Here is a 19,007-nt window from a genome sequence, read left to right on the forward strand (position 1 = left end):
GTGGAAAAGCACGGTTAAGGAAGAAGGAGGACATGTCAGAAGAACTGTTTTTGAAGGTAGCATCATCAGAACAGATGCGACAGAGGCGAAGGGACTGAGAGAATGGGATGGAGTCCTTAAAGGAATTGGGGTGTGAGAAGCTGTAATCAAGGTAGCTGTGGGAGTCAGTAGGCTTGCAATGGAGATTGGTGGACAGTCTATCACCAGAAATTGAGACAGAGAGGTCAAGGACAGGAAGAGAAGTGTCAGAGATGGACCATGTGAAAATGATGGAGGGTTGGAGACGGGAAGCAAAATTAATAAATTTTTCTGACGAGAGCTTGAAACAGCACCGAAGTAATCATCGATGTACCAGAGAAAGATTTGTGGGAGGGGGCTGGAGTAGGACTGGAACAAGGAATGTTCCACATACCCCATAAAGAGACAGGCATAGCTGGCCACAGTATACTTAAGGGTGCAGATGTTATTTCATACAAGACAATTTGTTTTTGAGGCTGTTTTATTTTTTGCAATGCACACACTAATGTCGTAGAAAGCCCAAATCATAATAAAATTGGATCAATAGGAGAATATAAATCAATTTATTGACCCTAACACATTCATTGTTATCTATTTAATAGTGGCATTAGGGATTCCTTATTATTCCTCTTTAATTAATAATTAAGCTCATGAAGTGGAAAAACCTTATGTCATGAAATTAATGTGAATGTGGTTATACATTGTCATTTTACAGAACTGTTTCCCTGCAATAGAAGTTTCCCTGCTGGGAAGGCCTTTCAGGAGTATGAGTGCACTTTTGTCATGATTTTCCATCCATTAAAAAATACAAACAGGAAATTGTGAGGATAGGAGGGGAAAAACAACAGTTTGAATTCCTGGCAGATGGATTTCTGTACCATGCGCTTCATTTCATAAAATGATCCTTTACATTTTTAATATAATAGTCAGAAAATCATGACCTTACTCCAAAGCAGCATTGCAGGAATGTGGAGCCCTGGCTGTTGTCAACCCTAGAAAATGTGAAAAATTGTGCCTCAAACATCACTAATGAATACACCTCAGTATTAAGAGGAACAAGCTTCTTTCAAGTAAATCTAAGTATGCCAACTATCACTGCTGAAAATACATGGGCAGCTCAACAGTAGTACATAAGTGAGGCCTGACCTTCAAAATGGTAACATTGGGCAGGCAGCTCCATCTACTCGAACTCTGCCATCAGAGGTGCAAATTCATCTTTATCTGAAAGGTGAAATCTCCATTTCCTGACATCTGTTTAAGGCCTTAAGTTAAGGGAGGTTTGTAAGTAATAACCCAGTTCCCATGGCCATAAATCCACAAAAAAAAAAAAAATTGGCATTGAGTTTGCAGTTTTCCTCATTGGCCCTTTGACCACTTAATACCACAGACCACAAAGGCTGACAGCCTGAGAAAGAAAAATTCTAAGCCAGTGAACCAGGGAATTATATGCTGTTAAGATTTTTTTTTCTTTACTAACCCATGCAGAGCAGTTGTAGTTGATATATCTGGTAAAATATTAGCCTTCATTAGGACAGGGGAGATTAAGGGATAATTTGATTGAGGTATTAAAAGTATGGAGGAATGGGGCAGAGTAGATAAAAACTCATTGCTTCCAGTGGTTGAAGAGTAAAATGAAGGGATAGATCTGAGATCAAATGTAAGAGATTTAACAAAGGTCTACCTTAACAAATGCTCTACCAAAATTGGTGATTGAAGCAGCAACATGTAAATATTTAAGAATAATTCAAGAATATTTCAAATGAAAAGTTAAAGACGGTATCAAACTTAAAGAAACGCACATAATTGTGCAAAGACAGGTGACAGGTCAGAAGATTGAACAGAATATAGAGAACAGCAAAGAATGGCAAAAAGATTAATAAGGAAGGAAAAATGAGTATGAGAGAAAATTAGCTAGAAATATAAAAATGGACAGTAAGAGCTTCTATAGATATTTAAATAAAAAAAGAGTTAATAAAGTGAGCATTGGTCCTGTAGATGGTGAGTCTGGGGAACTAATAACGGCAAGTAAGGAGATGGCAGATGAATTGAACAGGTATTTTGCAAAGGTTGTCACCATAGATGAAACAAGTAATATTCCAGAAATAGCTGGAAATTTCCTGTAAATCAGGATATGGAAGGGAGGAGGGATATCAGGAAAATTACAATCACATAGGAAGTGGTATTGAGCAAATTATTGGGGCCGCAGGCTGACAAATCCCCGGGTCCAGATGGACTTCATCCTTGGGTCTTAAAAGAAGTGGCCTTAAAAGAGATAGTTGATGCATTGGTTTTAATTTTCCAAAATCCCTGGGCAGAATTTTCTGCCTTCTGGGCGGGCGGGCCCGACCAAATTTCCAGCAGGCGGGGAGCCGATCTCCGCTGGAGAAGTGGGCCCCCCTGCCATTTTACGTGGGCGGGCCAATTAAGGCCCACCCAGTGTGACATCTGCCGGGAAACAGGTTGCGCTTTCTGTGCGGGTGGGGGGGTTTCCCCAAATGCGAGAGTGCGCTTTTCACGCATGCGCACAAAAGAGCACACATCTCCCTGAGGCAAAGTGTTGCCTCAGGGAGATCGCTGACAGTTGTGAAAACATTAAAAATAGAAAAAAAAAATCCTTAAGATGTCCCCCTCATGTGACAATTTCACATGAGATGGGACATGTTCATAAATAACACTAAAACTTTATTAAACTTTTTAAATCCCTACATGAAACCTCATCCCACTGGTGGATAAGGTGCCACATCAAAGATTATTGCAGAAAATAAAAGTTCATGGTGTAGGGGATAACTTATTGGCATGGACAGAATATTGGCTAGCCAACCGGAAGCAGAGAACTGGCATAAATGGGTCTTTTTCTGGTTGGCAGGATGTTCCGAGTGGTGTGCCACAGGGATCAGTGCTTATTTAAATATCTATAGAAGCTCTTACTGTCCGTCTTTATATTTCTAGCTAATTTTCTCTTGTACTCCAGTTTTTCCTTCCTTATTAACCTTTTTACAATTTATATAAATGACTTGGATGAAGGGACCGAAGGAACGGTTGCTAAATTTGCTGACGACACAAAGATAGGCAGAAAATTAAATTGTAAAGAAGACATAAGGAGGCTACAAAGGGACATGGATAGGTTAAATAAATGGGCATAGATCTGGCAAATGGAGTATAATGTGAGAAAATGTGAAATCATTCATTTTGGCAGGAAGAATAAAAAAGCTTAATATCTAAACGGTGAGAGATTGTAGAACGCTAAGATTCAGAGGGACCTGGGTGTCCTAGTGCATGGATCATAAAAGTATGCAGGTATAGCAAGTGATTAGGAAAGCTGGTGGAATGTTTATTGTGAGGGATATTGATTGCAAAAGTAGGGAGGTTATGTTTCATAGAACAGGGTGAGACCACATCTGGAGTATTGTGTACAGTCCTGGTCTCCTTATTTAAGGAAGGATGTAAATGCATTAGAAGCAGTTCAGAGAAGTTTTACTGGACTAATACTAGGAATAGTGGGTTGTCTTATGAGGAAAGGTTGGACAGGCTGGGCTTGTATCCACTGGAGTTTAGAAGAGTAAGAAGCATCTTAACTGAAACATTTAAGATCCTGAGGGGTTGTGACAGGGTGGATGTGGAGAAGATGTATCCTCCTGTTGGAAAATCTAGAACTAGGGTCACTGTTTAAAAATAAGGGGTCACTCATTTAAGACGGAGATGAGAATATTTTTCTCTCAGTGGTCAAGAGTCTATGTAACTCTCTTCCTCAAAAGGCACTTGAAGCAAAGCCTTTGAATATTTTTGAGTTAGATAGGTTCTTGATTAACAAGGGGGTGAAAGGTTATTGAGGGTAGGTGGGAATGTGGAGATGAGGTTACAATCAGATCAGCCATGACCTTATTAAATAGGCTTGAGGGGCCAAGTGGCCTACTCTTGCACCTAATTCATATATTAGATAGATAATTGTAGAAAAGGACATGGGAAAAGGGGTTAGAACTATTGATGATGTACATAATAAACACCAACCTCCTCCCCACTCTAATTGTCTGGTCTCCCACAGGCCCTTCTATTTCCCCCAGTGGATCATCAACCATCTTTCCTCCCTGCATTTCACAAGGCCTTTGCCATTCATAACCTTATAGATATCGTACATTTGATTGAAACTTGGCTCACTAGTGGTGACGCCCTGCCGCTCACGAAAGCCTCCTGCCTGGCTATACTTTCTGCCAGCTGTACCGTCCAAATCACAATAGTAATGGTGTGGCCCTTATCACCAAATCACACCATGCTCGCCCCCTCTGCTGCTCTTCTCATCCTTCAAGCACTCATTGTCACTGCTTCTTTAAAACCCTTGATTTATACCATAAGTTTCTAATAAAGATACCCACCCTCCTTTCCTCACTCAGCCTCTGCTTTGTGAGACTCCTCATCCTCATTAATTTTACTCTCCTTCTCATCTGATTTTGTGTCTGCTGCTTTCTTGTCCATCTTTACCCTCTCCTTCCAGTAAATCTCTGTCCCCTACATTCAGCACTAACCCCTTGATCCTGCAATTTCACATCACCACTTACCTGAAGCAAGCTTGTTCCCCTTGATGCTGAGGTGACGTTTTATTTGTGCTGTTTGAAGCACAATTTTTCAGAGTTTCTAAGAGTGACAACACTCAGGGCTCTACATTCCCGCAATGCTGCTCTGGAGACTGGGCATGATTTTCTGACTATTATTTTAAAAACATAGAGGATCATTTTATGAAATGATGCAACTGGTACAGAAACCCACCTGCCAGGAATTCAACCTTGAGTTTTCCCCACCTATCATCACAATTTCCTGTTTGTAATTTTTAATGGATGGAAAATCACGAGGAGGGTGCACTCGTACTCCTGATAGGTGTTGCCAGCAGGGAAACTTCTATTACAGGGAAACAAATGACAGTTTATAATCCACATTCATGTACTACTGAATTATCTCTAGCCACTCATCTTTTGAAAGTGATTGAATGTATTTATTCTAAATCACTGAGCCTGAATCTGCACCTATCTTTCCTGCAACTCGATGTTTGGATCACTCAAATTAGTTGGATGAGGATTTCAGCACACTTGAGCTGAGACAAGGCCGGTAGCACTGCAGAGAGGCAAGAAGAGGGGTTTAAGTAGACAGTTGTTAGTGGAGAACAGAAACCCCAATTATTAACTGAGCCATAAGGAACAATGGAGTTCAAAAGTTACACTGGGTTATTATCAACATAGGCTGAATGAGTTGGGACTCTAAACTTTGTGTAGACTTATGGGTGTTCTAATTCAAGTTTATAAAATGATGAAGGGAATAGATTGTGCTCCAATTGACTGTTTGTTCTAATTAAGTAGGTTAAGGAGGTTGTTTTAATTTTAAGATACATTTTGCCAAATCTAGGTTAGACATCAGATGGTTGTTCTTTTCCCAGAGAATAGTGGATCTCTGGAACAGGCTGCTATATTGTGTGGTGGACACTGACTCACTGAACTCCTTCAAGCAACAACTGGATCTATCATCTCTTACAAGAGGTAGTACTTCAAGTAATTCAGGGCCGCAAGATCTCCTGGACTCACATCGATTGCTTGGATGTGTCGGAGAGGAATTTCACAGATACCTTCCCTCAAATTGGCTTGGAATTTTAATTTTTTTTGCCTTCTCTGAAGATCACATGATTTTGGGGCTGGGGGAGGGTGGAAAGTATATATATTGTGATACATAAGATATCACAACTGTATGGGACAGGATAGATGGACCAGAAAGTCCTTATCTGTTCATCATTGTTCATATGTTTTTATGATTCTATAACAGAAAAATAGGCCTTTTGGCCCATCTTTTCAATATCAGCATTTATGCTCCACATGAGCCTCTTTCCACCACTCTGCATCTAACCCTATCAGCATTTACTTCTACTCCTTGCTTAGCTTTTGTGACAAAAGGATGAGAATAAAGAAGTCTTATTAAATTTATACAGGGCATTGTTGAGATCAAATCTGGAGCACTGTACAGAGTTTTGGATTCCTCAGCTCAGGAAGGATATACTTGCCTGAGAGGGATTGCACTGAAGATTCAGCAGACTGGTTTCTGGGATGAGGGGATTATCCTAGGAGGAGAGATTGAGTAGACTAGGCCTATTATATTCCTTGGATTTAGAAGAATGAGAAGTGATCTACTTGAAACATGCAACATTCTTAGGGAGTTGGAAGGGTAGACTGAGAAATGTTTCCCCTGGCTGGGGAGTCATAGCCTCAGAATAAGGAGTCAGCCATTTAGGACTGAAATGAGGAGAAATTTCTTCACTCAAAGAATTGTATATTTCTGGGATTCTCTACCCCAGTAAACTCTGAATGCTTAGTTGTTAAATATATTCAAGACAGGTCAATACATTTTTGGGTACTAAGGGAATTAAGGGATATGAAGATAGTGCGGGAAGTGGAGTTGAGAACAAAAGAAATCAGGGCAGAGCTAAACCATATGGCCCTCAAGCCTGCTCTGCCATTCAATATGATCATGGCTGATCTTCTATCTGAGCTCCACTTTCCCACCCACAACCCATATCCCTTGATTTTGTGAGAAATCAAAAATCTATCTCAGCTTTAAATATATTACAATGGAGCATCAACAATCCTCTGGGATAAAGAATCCACTCAAAGTTTCACAACCCTCTAAATGAAGAAATTTCTCCTCATCTAGGCCCTAAATGATTAACTCCTTATCCTGAGACTGTGCCCCCATCGAAGATCAACCATGGTCTTGGTGAATGGCAGAGCAGGTTCAAAGGGCGACATTGCCTTCTCTAGCTCCTGTTTCTTATGTTCTTATGTTATGTCCGGCTTCCCCTTAAATGCATCCAAGTTATTCATCTTAGCTATTCATTGTAGCATATTCTACATTTTTATCACCTTGGGCAAAGAGTGAATTCTTCTGAATTACCTATTGGATTTATTAGTGACTATCTTACACTTACAGCCTCTAATTTTGGCCTCCTCCACAGTGGAAACAGTTTGTCCACATTCACTCTATCAAAGACTTTCATGATCTTTAAAATTTATATCAGATTTCCATTCTTTTCTAAAGAGCCCCACCCTGTTCAATCTTTCCTGATAGGTACAACCTGTTAATTTTGGTATCATTGTTGTGAATCTATTTTGTACATTCATTGCCTCTATATAATTTGCATAATATGGAAACTAGAATTGTGCACAGTACTCCCAATTTGGGCTAGCCAAGGTTTTATACAGGTTTGACGTGACTTCCCTGCATTTCAATTCTAACATTTTAGAAATGAACTTCTTGTTAATGACCTTATTCATTTGCATTGCTGCTTTTGGTGATTTGTGTATATGCAATCCAGGTCCCTTTGCTCCTCCGCCCCATTTAGACTTTTATTATCCAACCAGAATGTGGCCTCCTTCCTCGTTGTACCAAGATACACCACCTCACACTCATCGATACTGAAATTCATTTGCCAATTATACTCCCATTCTACTGCAAATTTGCTGCAGAGCATTCACGCAACATGGGAGAGACTGATATCACTTATGAGTGATAAACCCAACTCAATTGGCCTATAGGGTGGGTGCTACGAGCTGCTTCCAACAATGGGAGGGATCATCACTTCAGGTATGGCAGCCCCAACTAGTAAGGTGCTGACCCACCATGGTGTGCCTGCTTCAATGGGTGCTTGAGGCTTAGAGTTCATCACATCAGGCAAACAAACAAATAAACAAAGAGAAAGAAGATGTCAACTCTTTAATTAGCAGGCTGGACCATGTGTAGGGAACTGACAGATGACTTTCAGTTGGTCAATAATGTCTGCAAGATAGCTGTGATGAACAAGGAACTTGATAAGTTGAACATGGCTTGCCGAGAATGGATTACTGAAAGGAAGACATTGCACATTCATCTGGCAGGGGAAGAGCTCAGAGGAGACATGTGAGCAGGGAGTAGGCTTTGTTGTAAGAAACTTGTTATTCTCGATGATAGAACCACCAACAAACAGGCCAGAATGCGTTCTCTCTAAATGTCTTTTAGCTCAAACAGGAACATTTAACCTCATGAGTGTCTATGCTCCAACACTGTGCTCCATTACAAGGCAGGAGACCAGCTTTTCAGGGAACTGGACACCTCAATCGACAGAATCCCGAAGTCAGAACATCTTTACCTACAGGGGGATTTCTAGGATGCAGTGGAGGCATGGCCCACCTGCCTTGGACATCATAGCTTAGGAAAGATAAATGAAAATGGGCAGAGACTACTTGAGCTTTGCTGTTACCAGGAGCTTTGTGCAACTAACACTTTCTTTCAGAGGAAGCCATGCCACAAAGGGTCCTGGAGACATCCAAATTCAGGGCATTGATACCAGCTGGATCTCATCATCAATAGGTGTTACTCCCTCAACATTATTCTCAGCACAGACAGCTACCACAGCACTGACTGTGATACAGATCACTCCCTGGTGTGCCTGGTAACCTTGAGAAACTTTTTCATTCAAAGCAGAAAGGCTTATATCAATATAATGAAAATGATGGATCCTTGGATTCACCTAGTTCTGTTAAAGGGTCATGAGGACTCGAAACGTCAACTCTTTTCTTCTCCACCAATGCTGCTAGACCTGCTGAGTTTTTCCAGGTAATTCTGTTTTTGTTTTGGATTTCCAGCATCCACAGTTTTTTGTTTTTATATTTAGGCTTATATCAATGTCAGCCATACTGCATAACCAGATGAAAACCAAAAGTTCCTCGATTCTATTGCACTCTCTGGCATTCACACAAGAGTGCTGAAGTGAAATGGAACATACATCGAGACACTTTATAAAACAACACTCTCATGTACGGAAATCAAGAGCAGAAAAATGTTGACTGATTTGAGGCTGTAATAGATTTGGTCATTGAAGTCAAGCCATTTGCTCCCATTAATTACAAGAGAGATCTGGGCAAGAAGACTGAATGCACTAAGATCTTGAAGTAAAGCTGCTAGTCACTGTGCCAATAACTACTGGTTGCACCATTGCCAGAATATCCTGATGTCCTCTAACACAGGGATTGCTAGAGACATTTATGATGGGTTCAAAAAGGTAATAGCTCCATCAGCAAAGAAAACAACTCCTCTGAAAACAAAGGCAGGAGTGGGCATCACTAACTGCAATAAATAGCTGGAGAGTTAGGAGGAACAATACCTTGAGTTGTACTCTAGGAAGAACACAGTCACTGAGGAAGCTCTAGACACCAAAGAAAGCCTACCTGTCAAGGGAAGAGCTGGATATCAAACCCACAGTGAAGGAGCTTAGCAGAGATATTGACATGGGCAAAGCTCCAGGTGATGATGCTATATCGCCTGAGCTCATCAAGCATGGGGAATGGATACTCCTGCAGCATCTGCACAAACTTCTCTGCCTTTGCTGGAGGGAGGGGGCAGTGCCCCATGATGTGCATGATACAAATATTGTGACCCTGTACAAGAACAAAGGCGGCCATAGTGATTGCAGCAACTATTGGGGTATCTCCCTGATGAGCATTGTGGGAAAAATATTTGCCCATGTTGTCCTTGTCAGACCGCATCCACCCCGAGTCCCAGTTTGTTTTCAGAACTAGAAGATCTACAATTGAAATTACCTGCTCAGTTCAGCACCTGCAAGAGAAATGCTTCCAACAAAGGACATCACTATATATTGCCTTCATCGATCCCAACAAGGCAATCGACCATGTGAACAGAGGCAGTCTATTAAAGATGATGAAAAATATTGGCTACCTGCCGATGCTGCTCAGTGTGATCTCCTCTTTCCATGACAACATGGGTAAGGTCAGCTATGATGGGGCAATATCAGAACCCTTCAAGATTCGCAGTGGGGTCGAACAGAGTTGTGTTTTGGCACTGACACTCGTTGGCATATTCTTTTCTTTGCTGCTGTCATGCTGCATTCAGGTCATCTACAGCGGTGTCTACTTAAATACCAGAACAAATGAAAGCTTTTTAACCTTGCTCACCTGAGATCGAAGACAAAAGTGCACCATGTGCTCATCAGAGAGTTGCTCTATTCTGACGATGCTGCACTAACATTGCATACGGAGGAGCACCTGCAGCAGCAAATGGACAGACTCTCTCACACCTGTAAAGAGTTTGGTTTTACCATCAGCATTAGGAAGACAAACGTCATGATTCAGGATGTTGCCATCCCGCCATCTATCAGCATTGACAATATGATGCTGGAGGTTGTTGATAGCTTCACACATCTAGACTCCACAATCAGCAGCAATCTGTCACTTGAAGCTGAAATCGACATGCACATTGCAAAAGCTGCAGCTGTTATGTCCAAGAATATGGAAGAACAGCAACTCACCTAACAAATCAAACTGCGAGTCTACCAAGCCTGCATCCTCAGCACATTCCTCTACAGGTATGAGACCTGGACAATATATGCCAGGCTGAAGAAAAGGCTGAATAGTTTCCATCTTTGGTGTCTCAGTTGCATCCTTGTCATCTCCTGTTTGGACAAGGTCACCAACTCAGGGGTCTTGGGGCATGCTAATTCCATCAACATATACTCATTGCTAAGCACATGACATTTGCGCTGGCTCAGCCAAGTTCATCAGATGGATGACTGCTGTATACTCAAAGGCATTCTATATGAGTTGGCCACTGAGTCAAGACTTCCTGGTGTCTATACTTCCACTACAATGACACCTGCAAGCGAGGTACAAATATTGCAGGCATTAACATGGACAACTGTGAGAGACAATCGCTGATGGCTGTGACCTTGTATTAAATATTTTAAGAGCTACACTTAACTAAATAGTAGCATTCTGACATTCATAATAGGTGATTTGGACTCTGAAGAGGATGTAAGGAAGATAGCAGTTTTTGAAATGTGGGCATGGTGGAGGATGTTCAGAATCAGCTCGATGGATAGTAAGACAAATGAGTGGGTTAGATCAAAAATAGTGCAGAAATCAAAAGTTCAGGAATGAAAAGGGTTGCTAAGAACAATACAAGAAAGCAAAATAGCCAAGTACAGACATTGAAAACAAGACCCGACAGAAGAGGAGGAAGAAAAATCAGATGGGTGGATAAAGTTGAGACATGGACTGAGAGACACTTGAAGAACGCTACAGAAACAAGATGGTGCCAACAGCCCCTCTAAGGTGGCAACAAATGAACAAACTAAGTGACTCTTGGTTTTATTGCGAGAGGTATAGAGTATAAAAGCAAATAAGTATTTTTTAGCTGATGTGAAACTTTATTCAGACGTCAGTTAGAGTTCATTGTGCAGAATTGTGTTCTACATTATAGGTAGGATATTGAGACTGGAGTATATTCACAAGGATGAAGCCTGGTATAACAAAATACAAATAGAAAAAAAGACAAAGCATTTTGATGGATTCCTTTACGTTTACAGAACATGGAACACAGATACTGACCAACATTCCTCCCTCAAACAATACCACTGAAAACATAATGGCCTAGATCTCCTGGTCAATGGCAATCCTGGGCGCATAGCTGTTTTTCAGACCCGATGATAATGCTCATATCTTCCTGGATCTTCCGACCCCAGCTGAAGCAGAAATAGGCAGTTCAGCGTAAGTCCAGCAAGTAGAGTAGCGTTGGGGGAATGAGAGGACACACACCTTTTTTTCAGCAATAGCTGCTGTATTAAGTTTGTAAAGGTCCAAGTCTTCTAATAAATGTGTGTGGGTGAGTGGATGAATGAGTGAATAGGTCAGCAGATGAGTGGATAGGTGGGTGAGTGAGGCGAGGTTAGTGAGGTGGGTGAGTGGGTAATCGGGTTGGGGATAGTTGGGTGGTCAGGGAGTTAGTCAAATAGCAGGTGGGTAGTCGTGTCGGGTCAGGGGATTGCCAGGTGGTCGGGGAGTTGTGGCGGGGAGGTTATCGGGTCAGGTCATGGGGATAATTGGGTAGTCGGGGTGTGATTGGGAGTTGTTGGTTGTGGAATTATCCAGCTATTAGACCAGGGGCAGAATCATCCCAGACTTGCACTAAATGCAGTAGTGGGCAGGTTTTACTCGCTGTCCGCGATGGCGGGTTTTCACGCCATATCGCTCCAAACCACCGCATTGTTTATGCATTCCTGGGAAACAAGCCATTTCCATGAGGGCGGGTCTCAATTGCCCACCATGCCAGTATCTTGCTGCTTTATCACGTTGGGCGCCATATTTAAAGCACACACCTGTGCTACCAGTTCATGACTAATGCAGGGAAGATGTCCACGAAAGGCAAAAAGACTGCAGCCCCCAGGTTTAGTAATGGGTCACTGGAATACCTTTTCGATGCTGTGGAGGCCCGCCGTGATGACTTCTAGTCCCGCTCTGGCTGCAGGATGGGCAGCAGCATCACCAATCGAGCATGGCAGGCAGTGTAACAGTGGTCAGTGACAATGCTGCACAGAAGAGGTTGGCCATCCAATGCAGATGGAGGATGAATGATCTCATCCATGTGGCCAGAATACGGCAACCATCTCATCACTCTAAACTCTCACACTCAAACTTATCACACATTCACTGGCGTCTCATTCACTGCCAGCTCAAGGGACATAACCACCCATTCTCACACACACCCTCACATGTTCATCTGGCCCCATCTCCTCTGGAAACTGCCTCCTCAGCCCTCACCATCTTGAGGCCACTTGCACAGATCAACATGTGCCCCCACACACACACATCCTGGGATACTCTCCTTCCCCAGTACAGCTCTCACCCTGCAACCTCTTGCCTTGCCTGAGGGCACTTCTCCCCCTCCCCCAAGCAAGACCGTGCCCTGCAGCCAATGAAAAGCCACCCACATATGGCTGATCTGGTAGGTAGAGACCTGCCGTGAGCCCCCCCTAAAATTGATGTGGTTCTGTCTGTAAAGCCTGGCACTGATGACGCGAGTGCTGCCTGAAGCAAGGTAGGCAAACAAACCTTGAAGTCCCGAGCAAAGTGCAACTTGCCAGGTGCACGTCGCTTATGTATTGTTGTGAAACACATCGGCCTGTTTTCCCACCAACATGGGTGGACGATCCAGTGTGGGGGGATGAGTCTGGCAGACAGGCCTTATAATGATATGCTGATATATTACAATGCCATTGATGGGCTGAGTGGATGATTGCAAACTGGTTTCACGCTGTCATAAAACCGATCGCGCCATATTATTGTCTGCTCACACCACCAAACACGCCCGACACCAGTGGGCACGGAAAATCCCAGCCCAGGTTTTAAACTGTCTGACATTTTCTGGGTAAGTCCCATATATCAAGCCCAAGTCTTAGCTCTGAGCTCAGGGTAGGAGACATTCAAGCGGGGTCCTGAGCAGCAAGGAATTAGCCCATTGGAAGTTTAAATTTCCCAGCCAGTTCCCACATATGTCTGTGTGTCAGGAAGGCCGCACGGTCCTGCTGCACATCTCCCAATGTCCATCCCATCTCCAACGATTCAGATACCAGAAGATTTGGGTCAATGATTGGTTCATACATCATCTCATTGCCTCTTGTGATATCTTGCTATATGCAAATGGTAATTTAAAGTACGTGCAGTGATTTCGAATATTCCTGAGAGAGATAATTAGATGCAACATCAATACTCTGAGACCTAGAATCATGGAGGTCTAAACCACAGAAAAATGACATGTGGTTCATTGTGGCTGCATTGATTCTTTGCCAAAGCAATCCAAAGTTAATCCCACTGTCCTGCTGCCTCCCTTCATATTTCTGGGTCAGAATCAAGCTCAGGGCGTGGAAAGAGGTATTTATTAATTAAGAGTTCTTGGGAAAATTAATGTTGGCAGTCTCAGCTCAAGTCCACTGGAAACTATCCACAAAGGGAAGAAAACTCAGCAAGATACTACAGCAACATCCGGTGCATAAATAGCATCTTTGACCTACAAACCAAGGGTGTAAATCATGGACTATCAAAACTTGGAGCAAACTTTTAAACCATTATAACTAATAAAGCTCTTTCTATGGTAATCTAACAAATTTATTCTGAGGGCAGATTGAAAAAATTGGATTGACACAGTAGGAAATGATCTTCTGTGGAGCGTGGTTTGGGACAGTTTGTGTATGTATGGGCTGGAGGGCTTTACAGCAGGAAAACAATGTACCTCATCCTTGCCATGACTGAGGTTTGAATTTGAAGAAACTTTCCATTCTCTTATATTCATCTCTTATTTAAGACAATAACCAGATCATAAAAATAATTTAAACACAAATGATTGAACTAACAAATAAGAATGAATTACAATAGGAGGTTGAATGCTCATACTGCTCATGAGACATTACATTGCTTTAGAGTCCATTTAAGCAAGGATTTGATAGTACAAAAAACTATTGGCTTAAAAATTTCAAAGGGAGCCAATTTAAGGATAGAATTGGAATTGGACAGAGCTGCCCATCCCATGGACGCACCACAACCCTTTCCAACATCATAAAGTCAGCAGCATTAACATATTGGGGGTAGGAGCCCCTTCATTTTCAATGCTAATGGGGTAATGACCTCCACTGAGTGGAATTGACAGGGATTTTTGCTGCAGCACATTGCCAGTATAAACCTCTCCAGTGGTTTCAGAGGAAGTGCCACAATTTAGACCATAACTCCCAAAATACCTTTAACATTCAGGTAAGAAAATGATTACTGATTGGGACAATTTCTTACTTAACTGATTGCAAATTCAGTAAAAGTCGTTGTACAAAAGGAATGGAAAATGGATACCGCAATGACAAACCTCTCCCCAATTGTGCAGATAATGGTTACTTTGGTTCATAGGGTGTAAGGATATCCTTACAGGAGTCATCTTTGGTGCTGAGCACCAATGTACGATGAACTATCTTGTGAAATTGCGAACACTGACATGTAGCAATAAGGGTTGAAAACACCATGGTCCATTGCAAGTTTCAGTTTCAATATGTGGAAGTTCTTCTACATCTGTTTTAATGCAGTGTGCAATTAGACATTGTTATTATTTCTAATCGATCCATTAAGAGAACATTTTAATGATTTATTTCTTTGTACATCATAGCTAAGTTACATGAAAAAATTGAAATAATTCAACCATAATATTCAATAAGCTAAAAAAAGGGAAAACTTACGATACAATGGCAGGGATGTCCCTCTCATTCTTGAAGCGACCAGACCAGAGAAGAATCTTTTTGTCAAATTTTGTGGGCCTATAACCTGGAACTTTCTGGGTGTCATGAGCTTCAAGAAAATTACAGAACACAATTCAAGACATAATGAGCCAATAGAAATGATTCTTTTAGTTAGAGTTATTTTAAACATTATATATAATTTATCCTTATTTGTGTGGCACTATCAAACTGATATGCATTCATTGTATTCAGATAATTTGCTATCAATCAAGGGAAAAGCAATTGTCCCAGGATACAAACTGCAGGTTACAAGTGAAAGCTGAATGAGTAAATTTGCAGCGGAGCATAGGTTAAGGATGAATTATTACTCTGTATAAAAGTGGTCTCGAGGCTCAGTAATGCTTTGTTGAATCACCATGTCATAAGAATAGCACCTTAAATCCTCTATCCTTAAATTGGCTCCCCTTGAAATTTTTAAGCCAATAGTTTTTCGTACCATAAAATCCTTGCCCAAATGGACCCTGAAGCAGTCTCATGAGCAGTATGAGCAGAGAGTTAAAGTCTTACTATGTCAGAGCATACTAACTTAGGGATGGGGCAGAAAGGCAGAAATCCTAATTACTCTCTTATCTACAGTCAAATCTGTTGTTGCAAACTCATGAGTTGAGGTAAAGTACAAATTAAAGGAGAAATCCGGAAGACACACATTTAGGCATGATTAGATAATCTCAGATTTGTAGTCGGCTGTGCATTTAAAACAAGATTTGTTAAAAAGATGGATTCAAATTCTCAAAATGCAATGGAAGAATTTGATCTCATGTTCTCTAGATTAAGATCCCCGGATTATAAAATTGATCCCACTAGAAGTAACAGCAGTTAATAAATAGTGGAAATGTCCTGTTAGTTTGACTCAAAAATAAAAGATATTTTTTTAAGTTAAAAGGACATACATAACAACTAAACAGGTGATAGTCTAAGATAGGAATTCAACTTATGGGCCATGTGGCCCCTGAGCCAACCTCAAAGCTCAGGTAAATAAATCATATTTATGTTTATATTTCTCATTTGCTGATTTACCCTGTTTGAATTTTGTTGAACTGGATGTATGAAAAGGGCTTTTTACAGATGTTACTTCAATGATGGATAAATCAACACCAATATGTGTTATGATCAGCAGCTTGGGGTAGGATTCTTAAGGCGGGCATGATTGGCCCCCGACTGTGATTTCACCCTGGCTGGCCAATTAACGGCTGAATGAAAGCTCCCTGAAGGCAGAGGGCTGCCTCAGAAAGCTGAAGATTTTAAAACCAATAAATAAAGTTTTTAAAATAAGAAAAAAAATGCTCATGCATCACAATCAGTCACCTGAACATATACATGACAAAAATGTTGTCCATAGATTTTTAAAAATTTAATAACGGAAACCTTATCCCGCCCTTGGATGAGGTTTCATCGAAATTGCAAAGTCTGCCAGGCTGATTCGCCAGTCTGCCAACTGTGAGGTTGGAAGGACCACCAAAAATTGGAGACAATTACAACTTTAATTACACTAATTGGCCTCTTAATTGTCGGTGGGTGCACTTCTGACTTTTGCATGCACCTGCCAACCGAAATATCACACAAGCACGGGATGATGTCAGGATGCTTGCCCAACATCATCCCGTGCAATTTCAGGTCCAATCAGGTCAGGCATGTGCCCACACACTGACCTAAAAATTCTGCCCCTGAGGTATGTTCACATTAATGGGAACGTAGATTTACTGGGTTAACTCCATACTCCCACTCTCTCAGCAGGGAGTGGATCTCACAGAGAGGTGATTAAAGAAAGTCACAGGCTAATACGGTTCATTATGTTTGATTGGTGGAACACTTCTGATGTGTCCCTGCAAGTGGAATCAAAAGACCATAGAACTGACCTTATGATGCCTAAGATTCTATGCCATGCACCTATGTGGCCTAAAAAGACAAAACGTTTGGACAGCAGTTTAAAAGGGAGTATTCAGTTCCTGCCACAGTACATGTCCAATCTCATGTGGTTTTGCAGATGCTTCATTAGTCTAATGGGAAGGGTCTAAGTGGCTTCTTGGAACTAACATATCTATCCATTCTACAGAATGTAACATAAAAGGTGTCCTTTCCATGAAAGCACTCCCAGTGGGAGCACTTATTGCAAATTTAATGAGACAATGATCATAATTTATCAAACATTTTTTTTAATTAGTAAGCCATCTGTGGCCAAACATACAACAGTTGCTCCTGATGGCTGAGACTCCCCACCAAAGGTACAGTTTGAAAATTACCCTGAAAATGCCAATGGTTCTTACTTGTAGGTGAGCTGCATAGTTTTGCTCACGAAAAGTAATAACTGTGTACAAAATATGGTCCACTCTTTTGAGTAGGACTCAAAGGCTTTTAATGCTTGTAGAAGGGATATAAATTTGAATTCATTTTACCCAAATATGGAAGAAAATCAGATTGATACCATTACTCTTGGGGATGAAAATAATTATTAAACAAAGTAATTGATTTATATTTGGACTCCTCTGCCAATTATGAAAGATTAATCCAATATTACTGGGGAAGTTTTTTTTTTAAAATGCGAGGCTTGAGACCACTATTTGTTATGACCATGGTTCTTTAAACTAATATATAACCCAGTTGTACAACTGCATCAACTCTCTCAAGCCCCCCACTGCCTATGTATTTTGAAGCAGTTTGCCTGACATCCAGCACTGGATGAGAAGAAATTTTCTCCAATTAAACATTGCGAACACTAGCATCATTGCCTTTAGCCAACACCACAAAACCCATTCCCTCATCACCATCACCCTCCCTGACTCCTGTCAGACTTTTTACCAACACCCCTGGCCTAAATGAGGGAGCTGAGCTTCCAGCCTCTGTACTTGCTGACCTGTATTGGTTCACCAACACCTTGAATTAAACACTCTCAACCTCCGGTCATATTACTCTCCAAGACCTTGAAGTTCCTCCAATTCTGTCCACTTGTGCATCCACAATTTTCTTCGCCCCACCATTGGCAGTTGTAGCTTATGTTGCCTAGGCTGCATGTCAGGCAAGCTGCTTCACAATACACAGGCTGAGATTTTCTGCTCCCGCTCATGGCGGGTGGGAGCAGAAAATATCACGAGTAGGCCAAAAATTGATCTATTGCCGTCATAAAACCAGGTCACAATTGTGCACTGCAGCCTTCAATCGCGAGCTGCGTTTTCCACCACAGCACATCGGAGACATCATTTAAACGTATTTGCATTCATAAGGACTCCTTGTCGGAATCATTCCCCCACGCTGGATCATCAGGTCATGTCAGTGTGCAATTGGAACGACGTGTTTCACGTTGGCATATAAGCAACGCGTACCTGGCAACCTGCACTTCGTTCATGATTTTGAGGTTTGTTCACCTAATTTGCATCATACAGCACTCACAGTAATCATCAGCAGGCTTCGCAGGCAGCACCACATCACTTTCAGTAGGGTGTCAGATGTAAGTCTCTACCTACCAGACCAGCATTAAGGCAGGGGATGGCGTTTAATGGGCTCCAGGGCTAGGGCTGTACTGGGGAAGTGGGGGAACTGGCCTCAGGCAATGGAAGTGGCTGCAGGGCTTGAGCTGCACTGTGGGGTACAAATGGGGAAGGTTGTTCTCAGACACATGGCTGGGGGGAGGGTGTGGGGACTTAGTGTCCCTCAGTGCCAGGATGCAGAAAGAGTATGTTACAGAATGACAAAAGCCCCTTGGGCCAGAGTGGGAGGAGCACTGAGTGAAGAAGTGATTCAGTTTACATTGCTGAGTTTTCAAAGACTGTCTTCATCCCAGTCCAGGGAGGGAGAGGACATGTCAGTCCAGTCTCAGTTGTGTTCAGCATCTTGTGCACAGGGCATGGTCGTAACATCTTGCGCC

General features: G+C 41.8%; 1 protein-coding gene across 1 annotated transcript in view; it reads right to left on the reverse strand.

Moving 5' to 3' along the window:
• The window catches only part of LOC121278253 (protein FAM162B-like), a 76,134-nt gene that overhangs the window by 41,592 nt on the left and 15,535 nt on the right, over positions 1 to 19,007 (reverse strand). Inside the window, exon 2 of the mRNA XM_041188479.1 lies at positions 15,089 to 15,197. Within this exon, the coding sequence (XP_041044413.1) occupies positions 15,089 to 15,197 (109 nt within the window). The remainder of the gene's footprint in view (positions 1 to 15,088; positions 15,198 to 19,007) is intronic.

Source organism: Carcharodon carcharias, chromosome 5 (genome assembly GCF_017639515.1).
Source record: "Carcharodon carcharias isolate sCarCar2 chromosome 5, sCarCar2.pri, whole genome shotgun sequence".
Classification (NCBI taxonomy): Eukaryota; Metazoa; Chordata; class Chondrichthyes; order Lamniformes; family Lamnidae; genus Carcharodon; species Carcharodon carcharias.